The 22941-nt window shown below is 32.1% G+C and overlaps 1 protein-coding gene across 1 annotated transcript; it reads left to right on the top strand.

Annotated features, from left to right (window-relative positions):
- The first annotated feature begins 1415 nt into the window (after window positions 1-1415).
- On the top strand, window positions 1416-21886 carry LOC145319311 (uncharacterized). Its single transcript, XM_080161384.1, has 9 exons — window positions 1416-1557; window positions 8688-8781; window positions 11159-11314; window positions 12467-12732; window positions 15901-16000; window positions 16452-16518; window positions 18627-18689; window positions 18962-19030; window positions 21358-21886. The coding sequence occupies exons 1-9, from the start codon at window positions 1452-1454 to the stop codon at window positions 21394-21396; spliced, it is 960 nt and encodes a 319-aa protein (XP_080017510.1). The 5' UTR covers window positions 1416-1451; the 3' UTR covers window positions 21397-21886.
- The last annotated feature ends 1055 nt before the right edge of the window (window positions 21887-22941 follow it).

Genomic DNA, 22941 nt, shown 5'->3' with positions numbered 1-22941 from the left:
ATTACCAATGGCAGGATAGTATACATTTTAATTGACTAATGGTAGAACATTATGACGATATTTTTATAGGCACTATAAAAAGCTTCCACACTGATTTATTCTTTTATTAATTTTTAAGCTTCTAATTGCAGAACGAGTTAATTAATTTTTAGGGGGTATTAAGATTTCATTGTCCATTGTCCCTCCCCTCTACTCCCTGATAAAATACTGCAACTTTAAGGTTGATTAGCAAATTTCAAGGCCATTTTTAAAATTGTCAATTTTTATTACTCCATTAAAGATTTTAAATTGAAAGCTGGGTTGTTAAACTCATATATTTATTTAGCATTATTATTGTATTAATTATCTATAAAAATTTGTTTAAGACAAACCCCTTACAAAGTTTGGTATTGATAGGACACTTTTAATAAGTCTTAGCTTTGAAATAAAATGTTAGATTTTTCAAATGCGACGCAAAGGTCAAGTTGTCATTTAATATCACAGAAACATAAAATTATATTCTTCTAGGTTTTTTGATTTTTAAATTATGTTATAGTTACTTATCGCATCGCATCATAGACAGCTTTCCGTGGATATTAAAATAAAAAATTATAGGATTTAAACCAGTTTTATCCGAGGTATACAAATGCCCAAAATTGGTATTAATTTTAGGACTTTTTATTTTAATATCTGGGAAAATTGTCCTAAATATAAATGTTATAAATGATTTTTCATCATGTGGATGAGAACCGGTTCAAATTTTAATCGGTTTCGAAGCCTAGTTGTTAAAAAAATTTAAAATCATATTTCTCTACATTAATTTAAAATCATATTTCTCTACATTAGAAGAGTAGTACTAACAATCATAGCTTACTTTAAAAAAGAAAAACGACAATAAACTATAAACCATGAAAAGTATCCTTATACAAAAGTTAATGTCTATATGTGTGTCTACAGCAGAGGATCTCGCTAACTATTGACCTGATAGGATTCTCCTTTACAGCTTTTATGTAAGCAGTTTAGGTTTATACCTTTTTTTTACTTTCGTCCATAAAATAAAAATCACATCTAGAAAAAATACCCCCCTTTCCATTTTTTACTTTCCCTGTTAAAGTTGAGGGTCTACTTGCTTTTATTGTCAATAGAAACGAAGGATGAACACTGGACTTTAATTATTAATTTACAATAGATATAAAGTAGCTGCACCCCTGGTATCTAGAGGTGCTGTATTCGAAGGGGTAAGAAAGGTGTAAAAAATTGCGAAAACCGCACAAATTCTTGTATCTATAAATAAAATAGTCTAGAACCATGCTGGGACCTAGGTGAAGCTTCCCAAAAAAATGAACTCAATCGGTTCAGAAGTTATTGAAATCTTAAGCTTCATACAAGAAAAAACCCTTACTACTTTATATTATTGGATATTTCAAATTTATATTTCTGAGTTAATTAAAGAAATTTTAAAACAGATAAAAATGGCGGATATTCAGCGAGAGGAGAGTTTTAGGACGGCAATTAAAAACCAGAAAAGGCGTCTCTCCGCCACTAAGATTGAGAAGAGAAATTCTATCACTGAAACAGGTCGGACCATTTTTGAGCGCGAAGCTTTTTATAATTAGGATAGGTCTGTACGCCAATAACAAATAGTTCTAGGGATGGTTTATGGCTATTTGTTTCACCTCTCTCTCCCCTCTCCAATAGAATACGTTTATCACTATAGCCGGAACCACTAGTTAAATAAACAGCTGCTTATCCTTACGCAAGACTAAGACCCAGCAACTCTATAATCACTACCAGAATGTCCGTTCGTCCATTTTAAACATGTTGATTTTTAAGAATATTTTAACAACAAATTTTTATGTGATCTAATCATCCGATTGATCTGAATTTTGGTATATTGATTCCTGGGACAACAAAGTATAATGTTATAAGCGAAGCAACTCTATAATCAAGTTCTAAAAATGTAAGTATGTCCATAAACATTATCCTGTATCCAGCACTTTTTTAACAAATTTGCATACAATTTTGCTTTGACTCTTATACATTTATATGCTGATTATTCAGTTCTGACACTATACAAGTGTTAATGTCCGTTTGTCCTACCGTTTCAGTGCTTCGCTTTTATGGATGTTGTCATCCTTGTTTCTTCTAAAATTAGGTGAAAATATTTCTATATGTATACTATAGAAACATAACACTGAAAGTTTATTGAGGTTTTCAACATTCAAATATTTAGTGCAAAATGCACAAATTTGAATAAGTTTTCTACAAATGAAACTTAAAGTTTATTTAAATCTGCGAAAATTGCCCGTTTTTCGCGCGTTTTTGTTTTGTTTTTGTTTAGCCAAGCAGTTCTAATTCATATCAGTTTGTGTCTTTTCTAATGACGTTGATGGTCGTTTAGCCGTATGGCTAAGCAGCCTTCAAAATAGTCCCTAGAAACTCTCCTTTGTGTTTCCTTCTTGATCAAAATTAATATTAAAACAGAATTACGAAGATTTAGATTTATTTCAATATTAATTCAAAGTGTGATAATATTTTCTTTTGGTAAGACTGTATCAATATACAGCTTAACAAGGATGTAAAAAAATGAAAGCCCTGAAACGGTAGGAGAAACGAACATTAATTCTTGTAGAGTGTCAAAACTGAATAGTAAGAATATCAATGCATAAGTCTAAACTAAATTGTAAGTAAATTTGTTGCAAAACTTCTTAAAATAAGGATACTGTTTAAGAACGTACTTTTACAGAGATGCTTTGCTTTAAACATTGTACCTTGTGATAATGGAAATTCAAATTATAGAAATCAGATAAATAGGATAATTATAACATGCAAAAATTTGCTGTCAAAAAAAGTAAAAAAATAATAAGTTTTAAATAGACACACGGACTCTTTGGTAACGATTTTAGAAATGCTACGCTTCCTAAATCTTACCTAATTGTTAAAGGAATCACAATGCAATTTTAAAAATTGTCAATCAAAGGACAACACTAGATCTTATTTTGGTATTCTTATGCATAATCATATTTGATTAAGTAAGTACATGATCCTAGGGACAACTCATCCTTAAATTGTGGCCGCGACTTTGGAATCACACGTAGCTCATTTGCTTGTTATCGGGAAGGATCGAATATCGGTACAACACAACGTTATAACTGAAGACGTTAAGAGGTACTTACTGCTGCAAGGACGTCCAAGGGGTGGGGAGGGTAAAGGAGTGATTACCCCCCCCCCCCCCAAAAAAAAAATATTTTTAATTTTAACTCCCCCCCATGTAAAATTTACCCCTAACCTACCAACCTTTTAGGAGGGGGTAATAACCCCCCCAAATAATTTTAAGGGAGTAAATACCCCCACCCGAAATAAAAAAATCCCTATCAATAGTAGGTAGGTATCTTTTTACATTATTACCCCCCAATAAATTTACCCGGGGGTAAATTTTGGGAGGGGTAAAAAAATTTATCCCTGCCAACAGATTTTAGGGGGGTAATTACACCCTCCCCCAAGCAAATTTTACCCCCGGAGTAAAAATTTTGGGGGGAGGGGAAATTTGCGACGCACTTTTACCCCCCCCCCCCCTTAAAAAATTTTTACTCCCCCCCCCCAGATATAAAAGCTTGGACGCCCCTCTACAGCTGCTAAGATAGGTGCTCGACAATTATATTTATAACAGGTTGGCCCCAAAACTAGCGAAACTCATTACAATGCGAATTTACAAGTTCCAGACAAAGGTCGGACAATCAAAGTGTTGGTTGTCTATATTCAATCACTTTACTATCAAGGTTTGGCCCTAATGGTGCACAAATATTATGTGTCCCTTTTTATCTGTTTTTCTCAAATATGTTTCTTTCCAAAAGTGTATAATGCATTTAAAATACTAAGAAATTTAAGAATTCATTGTACTTTCAAAATATTTACCCAAAATATATAAAGCAGCAAAGCTTTGAATTATTTCAGAAATTCATAAAAAAGATTTGAAGGTTTTGTGATTTTTGCTTAAGCAAGCTTTATTTTATTTACTCAAAAGTTAAATCCTATAAATATTTATCGAATATGACATTTATTTCTTTACCATAGTCTATAGATGCATCAAAAAAGAATTCTAAGGCTTTTAATATCATTTATGTTATCATTTTATTTTTTTTAATGACTTATTTTACTTAAATTAACTGTTATAACTATCATTTCATTAAATCCTTGTTAGACAGAAAAAAGAATTTATAAGACAATTTTATGAGCAGACAGTCGAACTAAATAAATGCCATCATTAAACTTTGCATTGGAAATATTAAAAAATACTCTCTACCCATCAAGAAATTAGATTTAAAAATACACAGGAAGCGTTTTTTTGCGCGTTAACGTGCACGGCGCGCTCCCAGTCTTCCTATTAATTTTGTATTCCCAAAGTACATTAATAACATGTGTAAAAAATCCAAGTCTTGAAAAAAGTGGGCATATAGGTGAAAAGATGAACAAGATTTATTTGAAAGATGTATACAGCATGTGCTTTTGCAGATGATAGAGATATTTGTTTTTAATAAAATAAAACAAGAATAATATGGTTATTTAGTAGTATAGCAAAAATGAGAAAAGAACAGTAAACTGTACTAACTGTATTGCAATAAAAAAATTATTAAAACGGTAGAGCATTACCTATAAATTAATGTTTTTGCAGAGAAAATTATAATTTTTTCTTCTTTACATCACTAATAACAAAAATAAAAAATCACGAAACTACAACAATATATAGTAATGTCTTTTGTAGTATGACCGACAGACTGACGGTTAGGATATATAAGTTGGAAGGAATTTTAATGTTAGGGGGAGATTTGAAATCTGCATCAAATTTTAATGATTTTTTATAAAATTAGTTTTTTGTATAATTCTTTATCTAAAAGCGGAAATATAATTTATGTTAATCAATTTTGACATATGTAATTAGTGGATTTTAAAAATCTGCACTCTGATTGGAGAAGCTAAAGTGTCGTACATCATTCACCCAATTAGAGCGCAGGTAGTTTCCAATCCACCTATCCTATTGGTCAAAATTATTTAACTTAAATTGAATTTCCGCTTTTAGATAAGGAATTATACAAAAAACAAAGTTTATAAAAAAAATCCTTAAAATTTGATGCAGATTTCAAATCTCCCCCTAACATTAAAATTCTTTCCAACTTATATATCCTACTGCCTGTCCAAGTAAGTTGTCAACTGTATTCTCTATGGACAGAGAAATTTTCACAAAAAAAAAGTAACCGATAAAATTGTATTTCCCTCAAACGGACATACTGGCGAACGGACTGACAGATCATGGATGGAAGGATGGAAAAAATTAATTATAGAGTACCTTTGCTACTTAAAAACGTTTTGTTATTTTTCTATAATTTTTGGTGTAAAATTCTTGAAAAAAATCTCGTTGTCGAATGAAACTGCACTAGTACAGGTCAAGGTAAACTTGGGGGGAAGTTTTTACAATATTCCAAAATTTATTAAGTACCTCCATAATTTCAATACTAGTGGCTACGCCCATAGATACCTCTGGGGACACGTAAAATGTTTTCTTTTCAATCTTTGTTAAAATCAGCCGTTAACCAAAAATATCCACTGGGCGGCGATTAATTTTATTTTTGGCGATTTCTCTTGGAAGGTTGGTGGTACCCTTCCTACAAATAGCTTTAAACCTTCCCAAAGACCTATGAGAAGCTACACTGTGAAGGAGAACCATAATGGTTCAGAGTTGAGCAAGATCTTTCGGTACACACATACATCCTTTAACTTTATTCAGTGAAAAAGGAAGGAGATTCTGACAAACAATTGTAAGAGAAAATTTACCCTCAACCACCTTCCCTTTTTTCTCCCTCTTCTAATTACTAATTATCAGGGCTCGGCAGCCGCGCGTCAAGGGAATTGCCATAAATGGATCAGGTTTAGACTTCCAGCTTTTTTTAAATTCTAAAAAGTTGATTTTCCTTTAGCTTACATGCGGCTGACGCGCTGCTTCTAAGCCATGCAAGTAATACCTAAATACCTAAATTTACAGGAACAATTTTGTAAAGTAAGAAATATAAAGTACGATTTTGAACATTCATTTTGATTCATAAATGTAGAAAAGCTGCGTTTTTAATAAATTTGCTATTTTAACAATATCGCTTGGAAAAAATCAACGTCTAAAAAAAAGGGGGGGGGGGAGTATGGATGTGGGATAGGCTCTAAAAGGGTAGGTTCACAAAAAGGAATAAGAAATTATAGATAAAGAAGGAAGAAAGAGCTTTCTTATCGTTGCAACACTGCCTATAGAGTATGGCAATAAAAAAGACTACAAATTCAAATTACAGAATAGGAAGGGAATAGAAGTGCAAAGCATAAAATTGTTTGGTCTAATAGAAAATAGACTAAGTATGGGTATAAACATGTGCTATAAAAACTATAAATAAGAACAATTGAGCAAAAATACACTTGAACTGTTGTCTTTAGCTGTATATTTAAAAGATTAAAAACTAAATTTGAATTAAAAAGTGATGCATTTGTAATTAATTTTGAATTATTTAATAATTTAAAAAAAAAATTTCTTAACCTCTACACCTAGAAGTTAAATTCACCCTTCCAAAATATTAAAAGCTTGGACGTCCTTGCACTCATAGTCAGCGCAACTTTCCTACAATTAAGCAAAACTAAATATAGGCTTTAAATAATTGGCGAATATGTTGGCATACTTTGTTAGTTTCGGTCAGACTGGGCGGCGACAAAAACATGAAGCACGTTATATTCAAATCCCAAGCCTGGGTGGAGCGAAAGAAAGTCACTGGAAAATAATATATCTACATTTCTCGAACTAAACTCGACCTAGACAATACAGGGGAATTGTTATTTCTCGCGTCGTATTATAAACAGCTTTCCGCGGATATAATACGATCATATAATAGGTAATTTTTCAGTATGGCTGAGAACCGGTTCTAATCCACCGGATATTAATCGGTTTCGAAGCGATACGGGAATAGTTATTTCTCGCATCGTATTATAAACGGCTTTCCGCGGATATAGAATGTACAATTATAAGATTAAAACCAGTTTTTTTTTAGCCCCGAGGTGCCGAAGGTTTACCTACTACCTAAAAAAATAGTCTTTACTGAGCTTCGTTAAAATATATATGTGAAACGTTTGGTTCTATAGCTTATGAAATCTTCATGCTGTACATAAAGACATACAAACACATTAGAAAAGTTCGCATACAATACTATCTTTTTTTATCTCTTTTTCACTATAACTTTTCTTTTTTTCTTTTCATTTTTTACCCTCTTGGTTGATTTTTTTTAAATTGATGAAATAAAAAAATATGTTTATTTTTCTCAATAAGTTTTGGACTTATTTGTGGAGACGCCCATCGCATCTAGGGGCTTTGGCTTTGGAGTGAGAAAGTGGGGGGGGGGGGGAATAAAATGACCTAAAACCATCCCAAGACTAAAAAAAGCCATCCCATGACCATTATACAGCTTCTAATAAATGATTAATTCAATCTGTTCATTGATAAGCTAGATATTACCGGATAAACAGACAAAAATCTGTTAAATTACATTATTGTTTTAACTTTATGATAAATTTTGATCCACCAAATTTCTTAGGGCTAAACCTTCATATGTTTGTCTAAAAAACAAACTCAAACACACCCACAAACACACACACACACACACACACAAACACACACACATACACAAACACATATGCAGTCCCAGTATAATATGATTAGCCTACTCTGCGCGCATGCAGATATTTCTAGCTATCTATCTATCTATCTAGATATTTATCTATCTATTCGTCAGTCTGATATGATTAGCTATATTGTGCATGTCTAATAGTCTAATTCAAGTAGAAGTGCATGTAATACAAACTTGTTAACTATAAAAAGTGATATAGTTGTTTTATAATTGTGTTAATTTTAATAAAAATAAAGGTAGTTCACTTTTAATTTTTTTTTATATAAATACGAAAATTCTGCAAAAAAGATTCTCTAAACGTTTTCAGATTTATAACCCATGGTCTCTTGAATAATCAAATGTAAAAATATTTATTTAATCAAACGTTTTGTTAAGTTCAAACTGACTTAAGATACAAAATGGTCAAATTTATATACATTACAGTTAAATGATAACATTTAATGGATTTTTTATTACTTGGATCTTGCACCAGATTTTCATTTTCTCTATTATAGTGAACTTAGTAGCGTGCTAAAATATATATCTCCCCCCCCCCTCCTCTAACCCAACCCCTACCCTCCTACTGCATAAACGAACTGACCAATAAATTATAGGGTAAATAGCAACCTAAATTGGCGAAATTTTTTTTTCTGTAATAATATCTTTGTATATTCTTCATCAATTAACATTGCATTTTTAGTCTATTTAGTAAATTATTTTGTTGCCTACCATCTGATACTTTGTCTAAGTGAGCATAGAACCACCCCACTCCTTTAAATTATTTTTCAAATAAATTGAAAATAAGAAGGGGGGGGGGGGTGATTTTTTATGTCTGCGGTCCCCTTTCTCTACAAGATTAACCAGTCTTAAACAAAAATTAGCCCAACCTTACCCAAAGTAAAAAGAAACAAAAAATATCCACCCTACCCCCTTATTTTCAGTACATTTTAAATTAAAGAGGGCGTCTTTGCTTGACTAGGCACTTCAGGTGAAACCTCCAATTATCTTGATGATTTTTAGGTTTTCCCAATCCGCCAAGCCGTGTGGTACCCAATATTCTGAAGAAGAGAGACAGTCTAACTCCTCCAAGAAGGGAAGGTTTCACTCCGCCCAGGTAGGTTTCAGTACATTATATTCGTAGCTACATTTTATAATTTTTATGTGCAGATAAGCTAAATGTTGTTATGTTAAGATTACGACTACTGAATATAATTTAATCTAAACTACGAAATATTATTTCCGTTCTTGTGAAAGTTATACCTAAATTATTTCTGTGGAAACTTTAGCTAGTTTTTATCTATAGCTACTTTACATGGATTGGATTAAATTGTTCAAGGGATAGATTTAATCTTCAAAAACCATAAGGAAAAAGGATGAGAGGATGAATACTCACCCCTTTTTCATGGTAAAATACTACTTCCCCATCCCTAAATTTAGAAGCAGACGAAAATCAAAAACCGCCCAGGGCTTTTTGTAAGTCAATCATAAATAATAATGTGAATAAAAAGAAAAGCGATATTTAGCAAACAGCCGTGGGCGGTCAGAATCAGCTGAATGTTCATTATGAAAAAAATTCTCCCTTTTTAGAAATAGAAGGATTCATCTTTCATGAACAATTTTTTTTAAATAGAAATAAAATTCTATGTAATTTTTAATTAAAACATTAAAACGAAAATATCTAATCTAATATTCTTGCCCTAAATATGGAAATAGTAAAAAGTAAAAAAATATTTTTTAAAAATAATTTTTAATCCTCCCATTTGAAAAGTAGTGGAATAGCAATAAATTTCAACAGCGCTAAGTAGGCCTCTAGGCCCACTGCCTATTTTCGTCTTCTAGTTGCTTCGATTCTTCTCTTTTATTTTTTTCTCTATGTCAAAAACACAAAAAGTTTTAGATTTCTGACTTTTTGTGATTCATTTTCATAAGAAACTACAAATACAATGAATCGGCAGCTGCGGATTTAAATAGCAGCTTCTGATGGTGATTTAGGCTTGCTGCGGCTAAGGGTGGTTGTGACTGATTGTTGCTCAGGTTTAAAATTGGTTACAAAGATTAGGTTAAATTGCTGTGACTAAGGCTGTCGGACAATCTCAAAAAACTCTATCCTTATACAAAATTAAGTTTACGGTAAAGGCGAAGCCACTCTTGTATATTATTGCATTATTGAGTGTTAATTGTTAATGACAGTGTATTCTAAATATGTCAGATGTATTTACATACCTAATTTACTAAATACATTCAGCCTTTTACATGCGGGTACAAAGATAAGTCAGCAAAAAATTCAAACAGCCAATGATGTAAATTGAGAGGTTAATTAGCAAAAGTGCCTTGTCGAGCACAGTATCCCCCCCCCCCCCCATATTTTTTTAATAAATTGAAAATAAGGAAGAGGGTAATTGATTAAATAATTGAATATTTTTTACTTTTTTTATGTTTCCAACTTTTTGTTTAAGATGTTTTAAATGTACATATATGTCATAGTTCAAGTACAGATCAGAGTACATTTAAAGTCAGTTATATTACACAGTAAACCTTGAATAAACGTTATTTAATAGTTATTTTTCGCTGGTATTAAAAACAGCTTTCCGCATATATATAATGTACAATTGTAAGAAACCCATTTTTTTAGCCCAGAGATGCTCAAGGCTAATATACTGGTTTAAATCTTATGATTGTACATTTTTATATTCGTAGAAAACTGGATATAATACAATGCTAGACATACCTTTTTCGTATGGATGAGAACCGGTTCTAATCCACCGGATATTAATAATAGGTTTCTAATGAATACGTGAATAAGTTTTCTCGTATTCATTCGATTCCGGTGGATAGGAACCGGTTCTCATCCATACGAAAAAACTATGACTAGCACCTCGGGGCTAAAAAAACTAGTTTTAATCTTATAATTGTACATTCTATATCCGCGGAAAGCCGTTTATAATACGATACGAGAAATAACTATTACACATACGATTTTACATCTTTTAAATTTACAAAGAACTCTCGTCATATAAAAATAACAACATGTCTATGTGTCTATATAATATCTTTGTGTGTAGCGAATGATCTCGATAACTACTTAAAGTATATGGTTCTCCTTTACAGTAAATCTTCTCATAGGTCCATGTAAGGTTTATAACTATTTTCGATGGAGGGTTTCATCACGCTCCAATTAGTGATTAAAATTTAAGAAAAAAAGGATCTAATGTAGATTTTAACAATGAAAATTAAAGAGAATACTATATGTAGTGTTTTTTATTAGTTGTGTTTGGTACCCTAGGAAAATGGGGATAGATGACACAGCTTTTGGCCTACTTATTCTATTAACGTCATAGTAGAGGGAAATTGAAAGGGAAGAGAGAAAGAAACCCCTCAGAAATGATTTTGGGTATAGGGTATTTCCTGGCGTCAATTTAATAGGTAGGCCAAAAGCAGTTACATCTATCCCCAATTTCCTAGGGCACTATAGACAACTACATTTTTTTCAGAATGACACCTCCCATATCCAACAGATGTACCCCAGTTCGAGCCCTGGAGCCTGCCAAGATTGCCCTGGACAACGTGGCTAACATCATTAACAATAATGGACACAGTGATGGACACACAGATGGACACAACAGCAAAGCTTCTACACCTGATATTAGGTAGGTTTTAATGTATAAGACAATGAACAATAATATTTCCTACGATGATAAAAAATTTACCCGCTAATATATTATAAACTTATCCTCTTTCCCCGAAAAAATTCTCTTTAAAGTGGCTAGGGACGAAACCTCTAGCCTTTCATAATAATGTTATATTTAACTGAAAGAAAAGACCTTGAGTTAAAGATTTACTTTAATATGAATAGACATTGACTTTTATCAAAATCAAATAAAATGACAGATAAAATCGAAAAAAAGTTGATTTATTTTAAAATTTGTTCTGGATTATCTCAGATTAATTTCAAGCATTTTATCTCAAAGTTATATGCAAAATATTAAATATATTTTCAAACTTTCTTCGAATTTCTTATTTTTTACCATTAGTCAATATAAATGTATACTGACTGGACTATCATTGGTCATTTGTTTTGTATGACGTAATGTTTTATTTGATGCTTCAACAAATCTGTCCTTGTTTTTTCATAATTGGGTTAAGTGTCAAAATAATTGACAAAAAAGTTGAACATTTTCCTGAATTTTTATAATTCCAAAAATAGTGAAAATCTTTAAACTTACATTTATCACCTTGAAAAAAGTGTCATTAAGTGAAAACAAGGACAAGTACATCAAACAGCAGCTGAAATATTCAAATATAATTTAGTAGTACAGCCTCTTATCAACAATAATTACATGAGTTATTAACAAACACTCCTGTAGAATATCGGTTGAAAAGTTTGAATACAAATAGTTTATACCAACTTAAAAATTTTTAATAAAAGGACCAATAATTAGATAATGAATTAGAAAACGTGCCTTTAAAACTTTGGATACCAGTATCATTTCAAGTTCAATGCCCTTCCCTCCTTGAATAAATATTTTCTGATGTACTATCTCTTCCTGAAGTGCATAAAATTTTTTTTTGTGATATCATATCTCAAAAATGTTCTAAATTTTGAATGACAAGTTAAGATTGATTATTTTTACTATGATTTTACTGTAGAAATATTTTAGTTAACTTTAAGTGCGTAGCATTTAATGACCTACTTCAATAAAAGTCGGGCTATCAAATGCTGGGTAAACAAACGGCAAACTGCACATTATTTAACCTTTTTTCTTTTCTACTATTTTAGCTTATTTTTGTTTCTATTTTAGGTTGGAATTCTATGATATCGAAGAGCTGTCTCCCCTTTCCACCCCAGCCACATCGCCCAAGGACTCCCCCGCCAGAACACCTTCCCCTTCTCCTTTCAAACGATCCCCTTCCCCCTGCGCTCTGAACATCAACCGTTCCCCGTCCCCTGCCCCTTTGAATATCAACAGATCCCCCTCTCCCCGGCCCCTGTGTGGTTCCCCCATTCCCCCTGGTTCTCCCCTTCTGTCCCCCGTCGCTATAAGCCCCGCACAGAAGCGTGCTAGGAAAATTCAAGCAAATTATTGATTGATTGATTTATTGAATAGAATACCATCAAACTCTGTGTTTACTGTAGGCATATTGATTCCTTATGTATGTATAAGTATAAATGCTGTATTCCTTAGGGATGGAGTGAGCGAGAGATGTGAATACTTATAGAGAAGGGTGTCCCACAGTGTATTGGTCAGCGCATTACGCTTTGGTTGAGAGAAACCGAGTTCAAGTCCCTCCATAGACTATGCATTTGGTTTACAAATGCTGTCGCAATTTGTCAGATTGTAATCACGCAACCTTCCCTGGGATGCCCTAAGGTTGTAAGGTGGAGGAATTGTAGAAAGTTAGGATTCTATAAATCAACTTATACCAAGTTTTCCCTTGACCATGCTCCTCATTCATTTGAGTGTGCCATTAATTAGCGTGGCTCAATATGGAACACCTGTCCAAACTCTGGGACAGGGTCAGTTTATAATGTAACATAGAATACATCCATCTGTGCGCGAAGCTTACCAATCAAAGAATTCTCACCTCCAATCTCCGTGCGCATCTGAAGCCTAACTTCAGAGAATCAGGGCTACATACATACAATACTTATAGAGGTTCTTCTTAAGAATTGAGAATTTGTGAGAAGTCACACAGTAATTCAGCTTGTTGTTGTTGTAGCCATGATTCTCTGAAGTTAGGACTCAGATGCACACGGAGACTGGAAGTGTGAATCCTTTGGCCAATTTTAGATTGGTAAGCTTCGCGCACAGCTGATTGTATTCTATGTTACATTACAAGCTGACCCGCAATTCTCGTGGAAGCTACTCAATTATTACATCACCCTGGCCTAGAGTTTTGGCAGGTGTTCCATATTAAGCCACCCTAATTAATGACACTCTCATAGGAGGAGCATGGATGAGGGAAAGCATATTTAGAGATGCTTAATTTGTAGAATCCTAACTTCCTACAAATCTCCCCCCTACAACCCTAGGGCATCTTAGGGAAGGTTGCGTGATCATAATCTGACAAATTGCGACAGCATTTGTCAACCAATTGCAAAGTCTATGTGGGGACTTGAACTCAAATTCTCCCAACCACAGCGTAGTGCGCTAACCACTACACTATGGGACACCCAATTTAAATTGAAATTCAGCTTGTGAAAGAAGTGGCTGTTTGTCCTATCCCTTAATATCCCTGAGTTTTAGTGATAGTAAGATAGGCCTATAGTAGATTATTAAAATACGGAATATGGTAAGAAATAAATTTAATTGAAATTGAAGGGTATAAGCAAATATATTTCGAATCTTAAGGGATAAGACAATGTACATCCCCAATGATGATACACAAAATTACCCCTTATGTAGATATAAATTAGTGGTTGAAACGTTTGAACACTCAACTTAATGAAACAACAAATCAAAATTCACTTGATTACCCAAAGTTGTAAATCCAACGAATAAGAAAACGTTATTATAAAACTTTGGGGACTAGTGTAATAAACATTCCATTGTCCCCTCTCTCACAAATGTGCATGATTTGTACAGACCAACCAACCACTGAATGAAAATTTGAATGACCAATATCTCCACGCGAAAGGAATTTTTTTTCATGTCACATGATCAATAATTATAATGATCACGTTTAACCCACTCTGGTTTTATACCGGTAATATTTGTACATTTTTATACGTTCTATACTATCTATAAATAAAAACAAGCATGATTGCATCAATAAATAGCAAAGCACACACAGACAAAGTAAATTATCATTGAAATGTTGAGTAGTCAGCAAGAAATAAAAAAAAGAAGGACAACTCAAAACCGTCATAAAAATATTTGTTTCATGACCGACGGACTGACAGACAAAGTAATTCTAGATGCTTAAGGGAATGAGATAAAGCAAAACAAAAAAAGTAATATATCTATAATACAAAGTAGAACGATGTCTGTCTGTCTGTCTGTCTGTTTGTATCGAAGGTTCTCGCTAACCGCTGAACAGATCGGGTTCTCATTAACAGGGTAGGGAAGGTTTTATAACTATTTTAGGGAGGGTACCACCACCCTCCCAAGAGATATCACAAAAAGATCGAGAAACAAATTTACGTAGAGACTTGAACGCAAAATAGACAATTATTAGAAAATTATAGACAACATTTGAAGTGCCACTAGAGGCCTAGGGGCCTAGGGGCGTAGCTGCTAGTATTTTTAATAGCAGCAGAGAAAATCAAAATAATAGAATAACAGAAATTTCTTAGTTATAGAATAGTTACGATGCTGGTCTACCAAAACTAAAATCACCTTTTTGTGCTAATGCAAGGATTTCAGCTAAAAATTAATTATATTTAATTTGAACATATTTTTAGCAAATTGATGATGGATTGCAGTTTTAAAATTATCCCCACAACTTTGCCATGATATAGTATTTAAAAAAAATTGTGATTACACATGTCAAGAATATGCTTTACAGAATCGCTTCAAAACTGATTAAGATCCGTTGGATGAGAACCGGTTCTCAGCAATACTGAAAAATTATGTTTAGCATCGTATTATACGAATGTAAGAACTAGTTTTAATCTTATATTTGTTCATTTTATATCCGCGGCCGGGAAGCTGTTTATAATGCGATGCGTTAAATCATTGTAATCAAATTAAATATTTTATCCAAAAAAGCTATTTTATCAAAAGAAACAGACTAAATTCTTGCTGTATAAATTTTTTTTTTGCTGTTTTAAATAAATTTCATTTTAGCTCAATTTAAACCAATTAAATTTTGCAATTTCTATAAATAAAATGTTAAATATTCTAAACATACACAATATACATTGTGTCCGTTTTATTGGAATCAATATTTTATCAAATTTTCTGATATATTTTGGTTATTTTTGGAATAAGAATCAAAAGATTATCATGGACAAACGGACAAAAGAGTTATACGGCAGATGCTTATTGCTCAGTGGTTATAAAAACATTTATATATTTATGACCAATAGATCGACCATGTAGGTCATATAGTTATATACTATTAAGATGCACATTGATAATGGAAATTTTCACAAAATTCAGCAGTCAATCTTGAATAGCAGCTGAACAAAAAAATTAGTTTCCCCAAAAACATTGCGGACAGACAGAATGACATTTTGAATTATAGAATAGCTTCGGGAATAAAAATAATTTGCTTGGTTGGCCAATCAGGAGTTTCACTAAAGAACTATTGCGTGCACGTAGCTTCCGCGCGCAGAGAGAGAGATCCTGCTCCAGAAATAACTCCAGGAATAGCTCCAGAGTTAATTCCAGGTACAGATAAATAGATTATTCGATTGGGTGGTCTAAATAATCTCTTTCGCATTGTAAATAAGTAAATACACTATTCACTACTATCTGCTATGTCCCTAAACTAGGCATTTTTTCAATGGGCGATTTATCTTTGGGAGTGGAATACAATCATACAAAATAGTTGTTAATTTTCGATTAACCTATAAGAAGCTTCAATGTAAAGGAGAACCCTATCGGCTCAGCGGTAAGCAAGATCGTTTTCTACACACACAGATATGTATGTTATACTGAAAATTTATGCAATATATTATATCCAGTTTTCTATGAATATAAAAATGTACAAGTATAAAATTAAAACCAGTTTTTTTAGCCCGAGCCTTTGGAATCTCGGGGTTGTAATTGTACATTTTTATAACTGTGGAAAGCTGTTTCTAATATGGTGCGATAAATAACTATTCTTGGATTTTTTCAGATGTGGAAGCCCTGAACCTGAAATTGAAAACGTAAATCCAATCAAAATCAACACCAACATTAATAAGGTAGTTCCAGAGGCGTGCCGAAGGGAGGGAGGGGGGGGGGGGTGGATACACCCCTTTCCTAGGTGTCAACCCGTACACCTCTCATAATCTCCCTTGACAAGGGTCTACACCTCCTAAAAACACTGTTAATTCCTGTGTACGCCACTAGTTAGATCTTTTCAATTTGAAAAATAATTGCAAGGAGGGTGGAGACGGTAAATTTTTTTCTTGGCTCAAAGGCTTTTATTGAGTATAAATTGGTTGGTTTCCAACTAGAAGTGTCCAAACTTTTTGGTGATGTAGTACATCTATTTATCATCCATTGGCTTATCCTTTGATCCCTGAAAATTTTTTCAAAAAAACAGAACATGCATCTACAAAAAAATGAATCAAGAACTTGATTGTAGAATAGCTACGCTGGTAAAAAAGGTCAAGTTGTCTCACACCCAAATTTTTTCCTGGAATTTTTTTCATGCATGTTTTATATTACAGAAATTTAATACTCAAAACTTAAATCTATCTTTCTATTTTTTTTTATTTTGTGCTTGTTGTATATCTTTAAAAAAAACTATAAATAAATTTTTTTTTGCAAATTTTATCTTTTCAATTTGAAATTACGTTTCAGTTTGATAAAAAAATATATATCTCATTCCATCTATCTTTTTATCGCAGTAGCAATGTCAGTTTTTATTGTGAAAAATAAAACTCACTGTGTTCTATAGCTTTTATTAGTTTCACATGTTGAGGCTAAAGTTTAGCATCAAGACAAAAATGTATAAATCTATCTATCTATCTATCTATCTATCTATCTATCTATCTATCTATCTATCTATCTATCTATCTATCTATCTATTTATCTATCTATCTATCTATCTATCTATCTATCTATCTATCTATCTATCTATCTATATCTATCTATCTATCTATCTATCTATCTATCTATCTATCTATCTATCTATCTATCTATCTATCTATCTATCTATCTATCTATCTATCTATCTATCTATCTATCTATCTATCTATCTATCTATCTATCTATCTATCTATCTATCTATCTATCTATCTATCTATCTATCTATCTATCTATCTATCTATCTATCTATCTATCTATCTATCTATCTATCTATCTATCTATCTATCTATCTATCTATCTATCTATCTATCTATCTATCTATCTATCTATCTATCTATCTATCTATCTATCTATCTATCTATCTATCTATCTATCTATCTATCTATCTATCTATCTATCTATCTATCTATCTATCTATCTATCTATCTATCTATCTATCTATCTATCTATCTATCTATCTATCTATCTATCTATCTATCTATCTATCTATCTATCTATCTATCTATCTATCTATCTATCTATCTATCTATCTATCTATCTATCTATCTATCTATCTATCTATCTATCTATTAGTTCTGGATGGACAGATATTGATATGGAAGATTTATTTTCTATTCTTTTAAATGTTTTGTTATGTTTGTTTCTTGCTAAATGAATGCTTCATTTATGCTCAAAACAATCCAAGGTTACTTTAAGGGGCGTGTTTTAGTTATTTCAGTATCGCTTCGAAACCGATAAATGTCCGGTGGATTAGAACCGGTTCTCTGTCATACTGAAAAATTGTGTCTAGCAACGTATTATATCCAGTTTTCTACGAATATAAGAACTGGTTTTAATCATATAATTGTTCATTTCATATCCGCGGAAAGCTGTTTATAATACGATGCGATAAATAACTACTCTGGTATTCAGCCAACTTAGGATTTAAATTATTGCCAAGTCTCTAACTTAGCTCTAAGCTTAACTCTTCCAAAATTAATTCTTAATCCTGTTATGATATTATATTAGTCATAACTAATTTTTTTTGGGTTGTCCGTTAATATATCGCTAATCAGAGACCTTAATGCCTTCTCCATTTGAGGAAGCTTATATAGGTCCTGGGAAGGTTTTATGCTATTTCATTTTTATATCTTTAGCTTTTTTCCTCTCCTTTTCTTTATCTCTCAGCCGCTAGTAGGTTCAGATATCTAATTGACTATCTACATTCTACATATCTATTATCTATCCATAATAATACTCAATGGCATTTATCATATTTATATTTTTATCCATTTAGGAGGTAACCTTCATAATCAAGAGGTCTCTTGGATCAAGAAAAGGATGGAAAATAATGCCAGAGGCGAGGATATTTGTGTTTAGAAATGTTTCTCTGGTTATAAGACCTCTTTTCCAAAGAAAAGATTACAGACAGACCAAGTGAATTTTAGAGTACAATAAACGCTAGACTTCTATCCAAACTAGCAGCTGAATTAGTCAAATTTTTATCACAAAATTTTTTATGTAGTTTCCCCAGAAATACCGCTTCAAAAGGACATAAAGACAGACATTTGAAATTAAAGAGTAGCTTTGCTACTAATAATAAGCATACAAAACACACAAAAACCTTTAAAGGATGGTGGCGATATGAACAGCGATGCCTTGAAGAAAGTTGTCTCCATGATCAAAGACATTGAATACCAGGTGGGTGGGCCAGATAGATACATATTCTTACAAGGATGACAACATCCATAAATAGGAAAGGTATATATATTTAGATTTTTAACCCCATTCCCCGAAAAATTAAAAAATCTTAGATGCTCTTGATCAAATACAGTATAGTTCCACCAGATAAAAACAGTTTTGAACCATTACCCCTCCCAACAGATCATGGGGGGTATTTACCCCCCCCCCCCCCAAATAGATTTGAAGGGGGAATTACCCTCACACCAAACAAATTTTACTCCAGGGTAAAAAATTTTACTGTGCCTTTTTACCCCTACCCCTCAATCCCCCTTTAAAATTTTTAATCAACCCCAAATAAAAAAGCTTGGACGTATTTGTTCAGGGCTATGCCACGAATTTAAAATACCCATAAATTTAGTAATGCATTTCAAGATGGTTTAAATAATTAACTAAAAATTGTATTAACTTTAGGTCTATCATTAATGGAATTTATGTTTATAAAATTTAGAAAGACATATTAGAACATTTTCAATAATTTAATTTATAGATACTCAGATAAATAAATGATTAGATAGATAGTAGTTGGTTATGTAGATAGTAAAATGTATATCTATAATACAAAGTAGTACGATGTCTGTCTGATGCTTAAAGAGTTAAGACTCTAGGGGGCTAGGTGTCGCTTCGGGTACTAGATAACTAGACCTCTCTCTCCACGCACCTTGAAACATACATACAATACTTATGATTGCGGTGTAAGGCGTCCATTTACCCATCAGACAACCAACTCTCTGAGATGCACGACCTTTGTCTGAGAAGTCCTAACTGTGCATGGTAGCGAGTTGCGCCTGTTTTGGGCCAAGGCATTCCCCCCACTCACCTTCCCGACGACGAGCGGATGCGCTACGTGTTGAGCCACGGTCGCGGGTCTGATGCTTAAGATCTCATTAACCACTGAACCGATTGGACTCTACTTTTCAGGGAATATACCTACTGGTCCTGTGATGGTTTTAAGCTATTTTTTTGGGGGGGTGGGACACACCCAACCATCCCCAAAAATGAAAAATACCCACCCCCCAAAAAAGTTACTTTTTAAAAATAAAATCAAAATTTTTTTTTATATTTTTCTTTTTCTTTTAAATTTAAATTTTTAAAATAGGTTGATCAAACCTCTTTGGGCAAAGCCCCTAGAGGCTAGGGGCGAAGCCGCTAGTATAGATAAATAGTAAGATATGAATATTATAAGATAGATAGACAGATATATAGCCTGTTAAATAGATTAATGACTTTCACCTTGTTCCAGAAAAAAAATTGTGCAAAAAACTTAAAATGAAGAAATTTGTAAAGAAAACTATTTCTACGAAGCGTACCCTATTTTGTAAAGCAAAGCTTTTCTATAATTAGGGTCGGTCCGTCCGTACGTCTGTAACGGATAGCTTTTTTCGTTAATTTAGGCATGTTAGAATTGTCCTATCGATTTCAAACTTTGCATGGTGATTCCTTTAGTAGTTAGGTACGATTTAGAAAGCGTAGCAACTCTATAATCATTACCAGAATGTCCGGGTACGTCCATTTTAAACATGTCGATTTTTTTTTACTTTTTTTAACAACAAATTTTCATGTGATCTAATCATCCGATTGATCTGATTTTTGGTATATTAATTCCTGGGACAACAAAGTATAATGTTATAAGCGAAGCAACTCTATAATCAAGTCCTAAAAATGTAAGTATGTTCATAAACATTATCCTATATCCAGCATTTTTTCAACAAATTTACTTGCAATTTTGGTTCGACTCTTATACATTTATATTATAATTATTATTTAGTTCTGACACTATACAAATGTTAATGTCCGTTTGTCCTACCGTTTCAGTGCTTCGCTTTTATGGATGTTGTCATCCTTGTTTAGTAGTAGGCTACTTAATAATTCACTTTGTCTGAACGTCCGTCCGTTACGCTATGGGGGAAATGTGACCTTCTTAGTTGCTGTTTAAGATTATCTATAATATTTATGATTATTGTTTTTTTGTTCTTCGCTACTAATGAATGTTGCCATTCTTGTTTTTGTTTATATTTTCACACTCAAAGACAAAAAGGCAAAACCATCCATAAGTATAAGAAGTTACAACTTAAAGTCAAATTAAAACACCCTTTCACCTAAGCGAAATGATTTATGGTTGCTTGTAAGTCAAGTTTCAAGATGAATTACTTGATTTTTTTTGTATCCGGTGTAGAAAATACTTTGTCTGCTGGTCTATCGGTCATGCTTTTGTCTTTCATTTTTTCCGTTTGTCATCCATGTTTTGTATCTTAGATTAGTACTAAAATGTATGTTATTTTTTTTAGGGATTTGCGGTACCAGAAAGAATCACAATCAAACTATAAACAAACAAACATATTTTGTTTTAATATAAAAACTGCCGTTTTCAATAAAATATTTTAAACAACTTTTTCACCTATAAATGTAAGTGTTTAAATGGTTGTCAATTTTAGTATTATAGAACTTATTTTATTTTATATCATATTTATTATTGTTTAATTAATGTTATTTTAATTGTATTTGCTCAAAGAAGAAATCAAAGTTCTCAAAAGGAAACTTTAAATTAAATTAAATTACTACCTATTTTCATGGACTATTATATCGTAATACCTAATTCATTGCCAATAATTAGATTATGTTTGTAGATTTATTTGAATAAATATAATAGGCAAAATCCTATGAAATTTCATAAGCTAGCTTGGAGATTTTTAATATGTATTAGCCTTACATAGATATAAAGGAATATCATATTCTAACTCTTAGGCTAGCCATGGAAATTATTATGATTTATAATCTAAAATGTAACTAAATTACTAAATATATTTATTTATCCAATTTTATGTTATTTATTTGTAACCAAGCGTAGGATCAACTTCAAAAGTAGCGCAGTAATAATAAGCTCTCATAACAAAACCAAAGTAAAGTAGAATGATGTCTACCCGCCTGTCTGCCAGGATAAAGCGCTTACCACTGTACTGATTGGGATCTGCTTTTCAGGGAATATTTTTTTGGGGGGTATGACACTTACCCTTCCCTTCCGACCCCCAAAAAGATAATATTATTGCGGCTATAGAGCCTAAAGGCTAGTGGCGAAGTCACTATATAATTATAAATCTCCTAAAATATGCAATATTAAGCAATTTAAATATTAAATAATCCAGTTTTATTTTAATGCTTTATTGAGTAATTATGATTTAACAGCCAAGACGTTTATTAAATCTTATATTACCTGACAAAGAAATTATAAAATTAGAAACCAATAAAAAATATGATTTCTATAGATTGAATATGTACTATTCAATGTCAATTTGTTTTTTTTTCTATACATTTTTAATTAAAGAAAATTATTTTTTTTTCTATTCAATTTTAAACCTGAACATTAGAGTGGCCTAAATAAAGGCCTAAATCGCTTTTCAAAATCTAATTTGATTCTTAATTCTTGACATAAAAATTATAAGTTTGCTTTGCTTTAAGGCTTTTTTTATAACTATATCTGTACTTTTATAATTTCCAGTATTTTTAGAAAAAATACTAAACCTAAAATTCAATAAAAAATTTATTTTATTTCTTTTGCTCTACCTGTTTTATTTTCTTTTTATTGTTTTGTATTTTTTGATATGTAATTAAAAACGAATTAGATATTCCATACAAATCAATCTTAATCAATATTTAAAAATAATTTGAATGTCTGAAGAAATGCCGAAAGCTCATCATACAAGATACTTAAAAAATTGTACGTACTATCCAACGACAAAATAATCGTTTCTGATGAGTAGAATGAATTGATCCCCTAACTTTTAGGTTTTCATTATGGGTAGATAAATCCTGACAAATTATATACCTCTAAAAGATTTGTTACACAACTAAACGTAACAATTATTTTTTTAAAT

Source organism: Acartia tonsa, chromosome 5 (assembly GCF_053477335.1).
Source record: "Acartia tonsa isolate MP-2025a chromosome 5, ASM5347733v1, whole genome shotgun sequence".
Classification (NCBI taxonomy): domain Eukaryota; kingdom Metazoa; phylum Arthropoda; class Copepoda; order Calanoida; family Acartiidae; genus Acartia; species Acartia tonsa.
The sequence above is the reverse complement of the archived record's forward strand: the minus strand, read 5'-3'. Positions and strand labels throughout refer to the sequence as shown.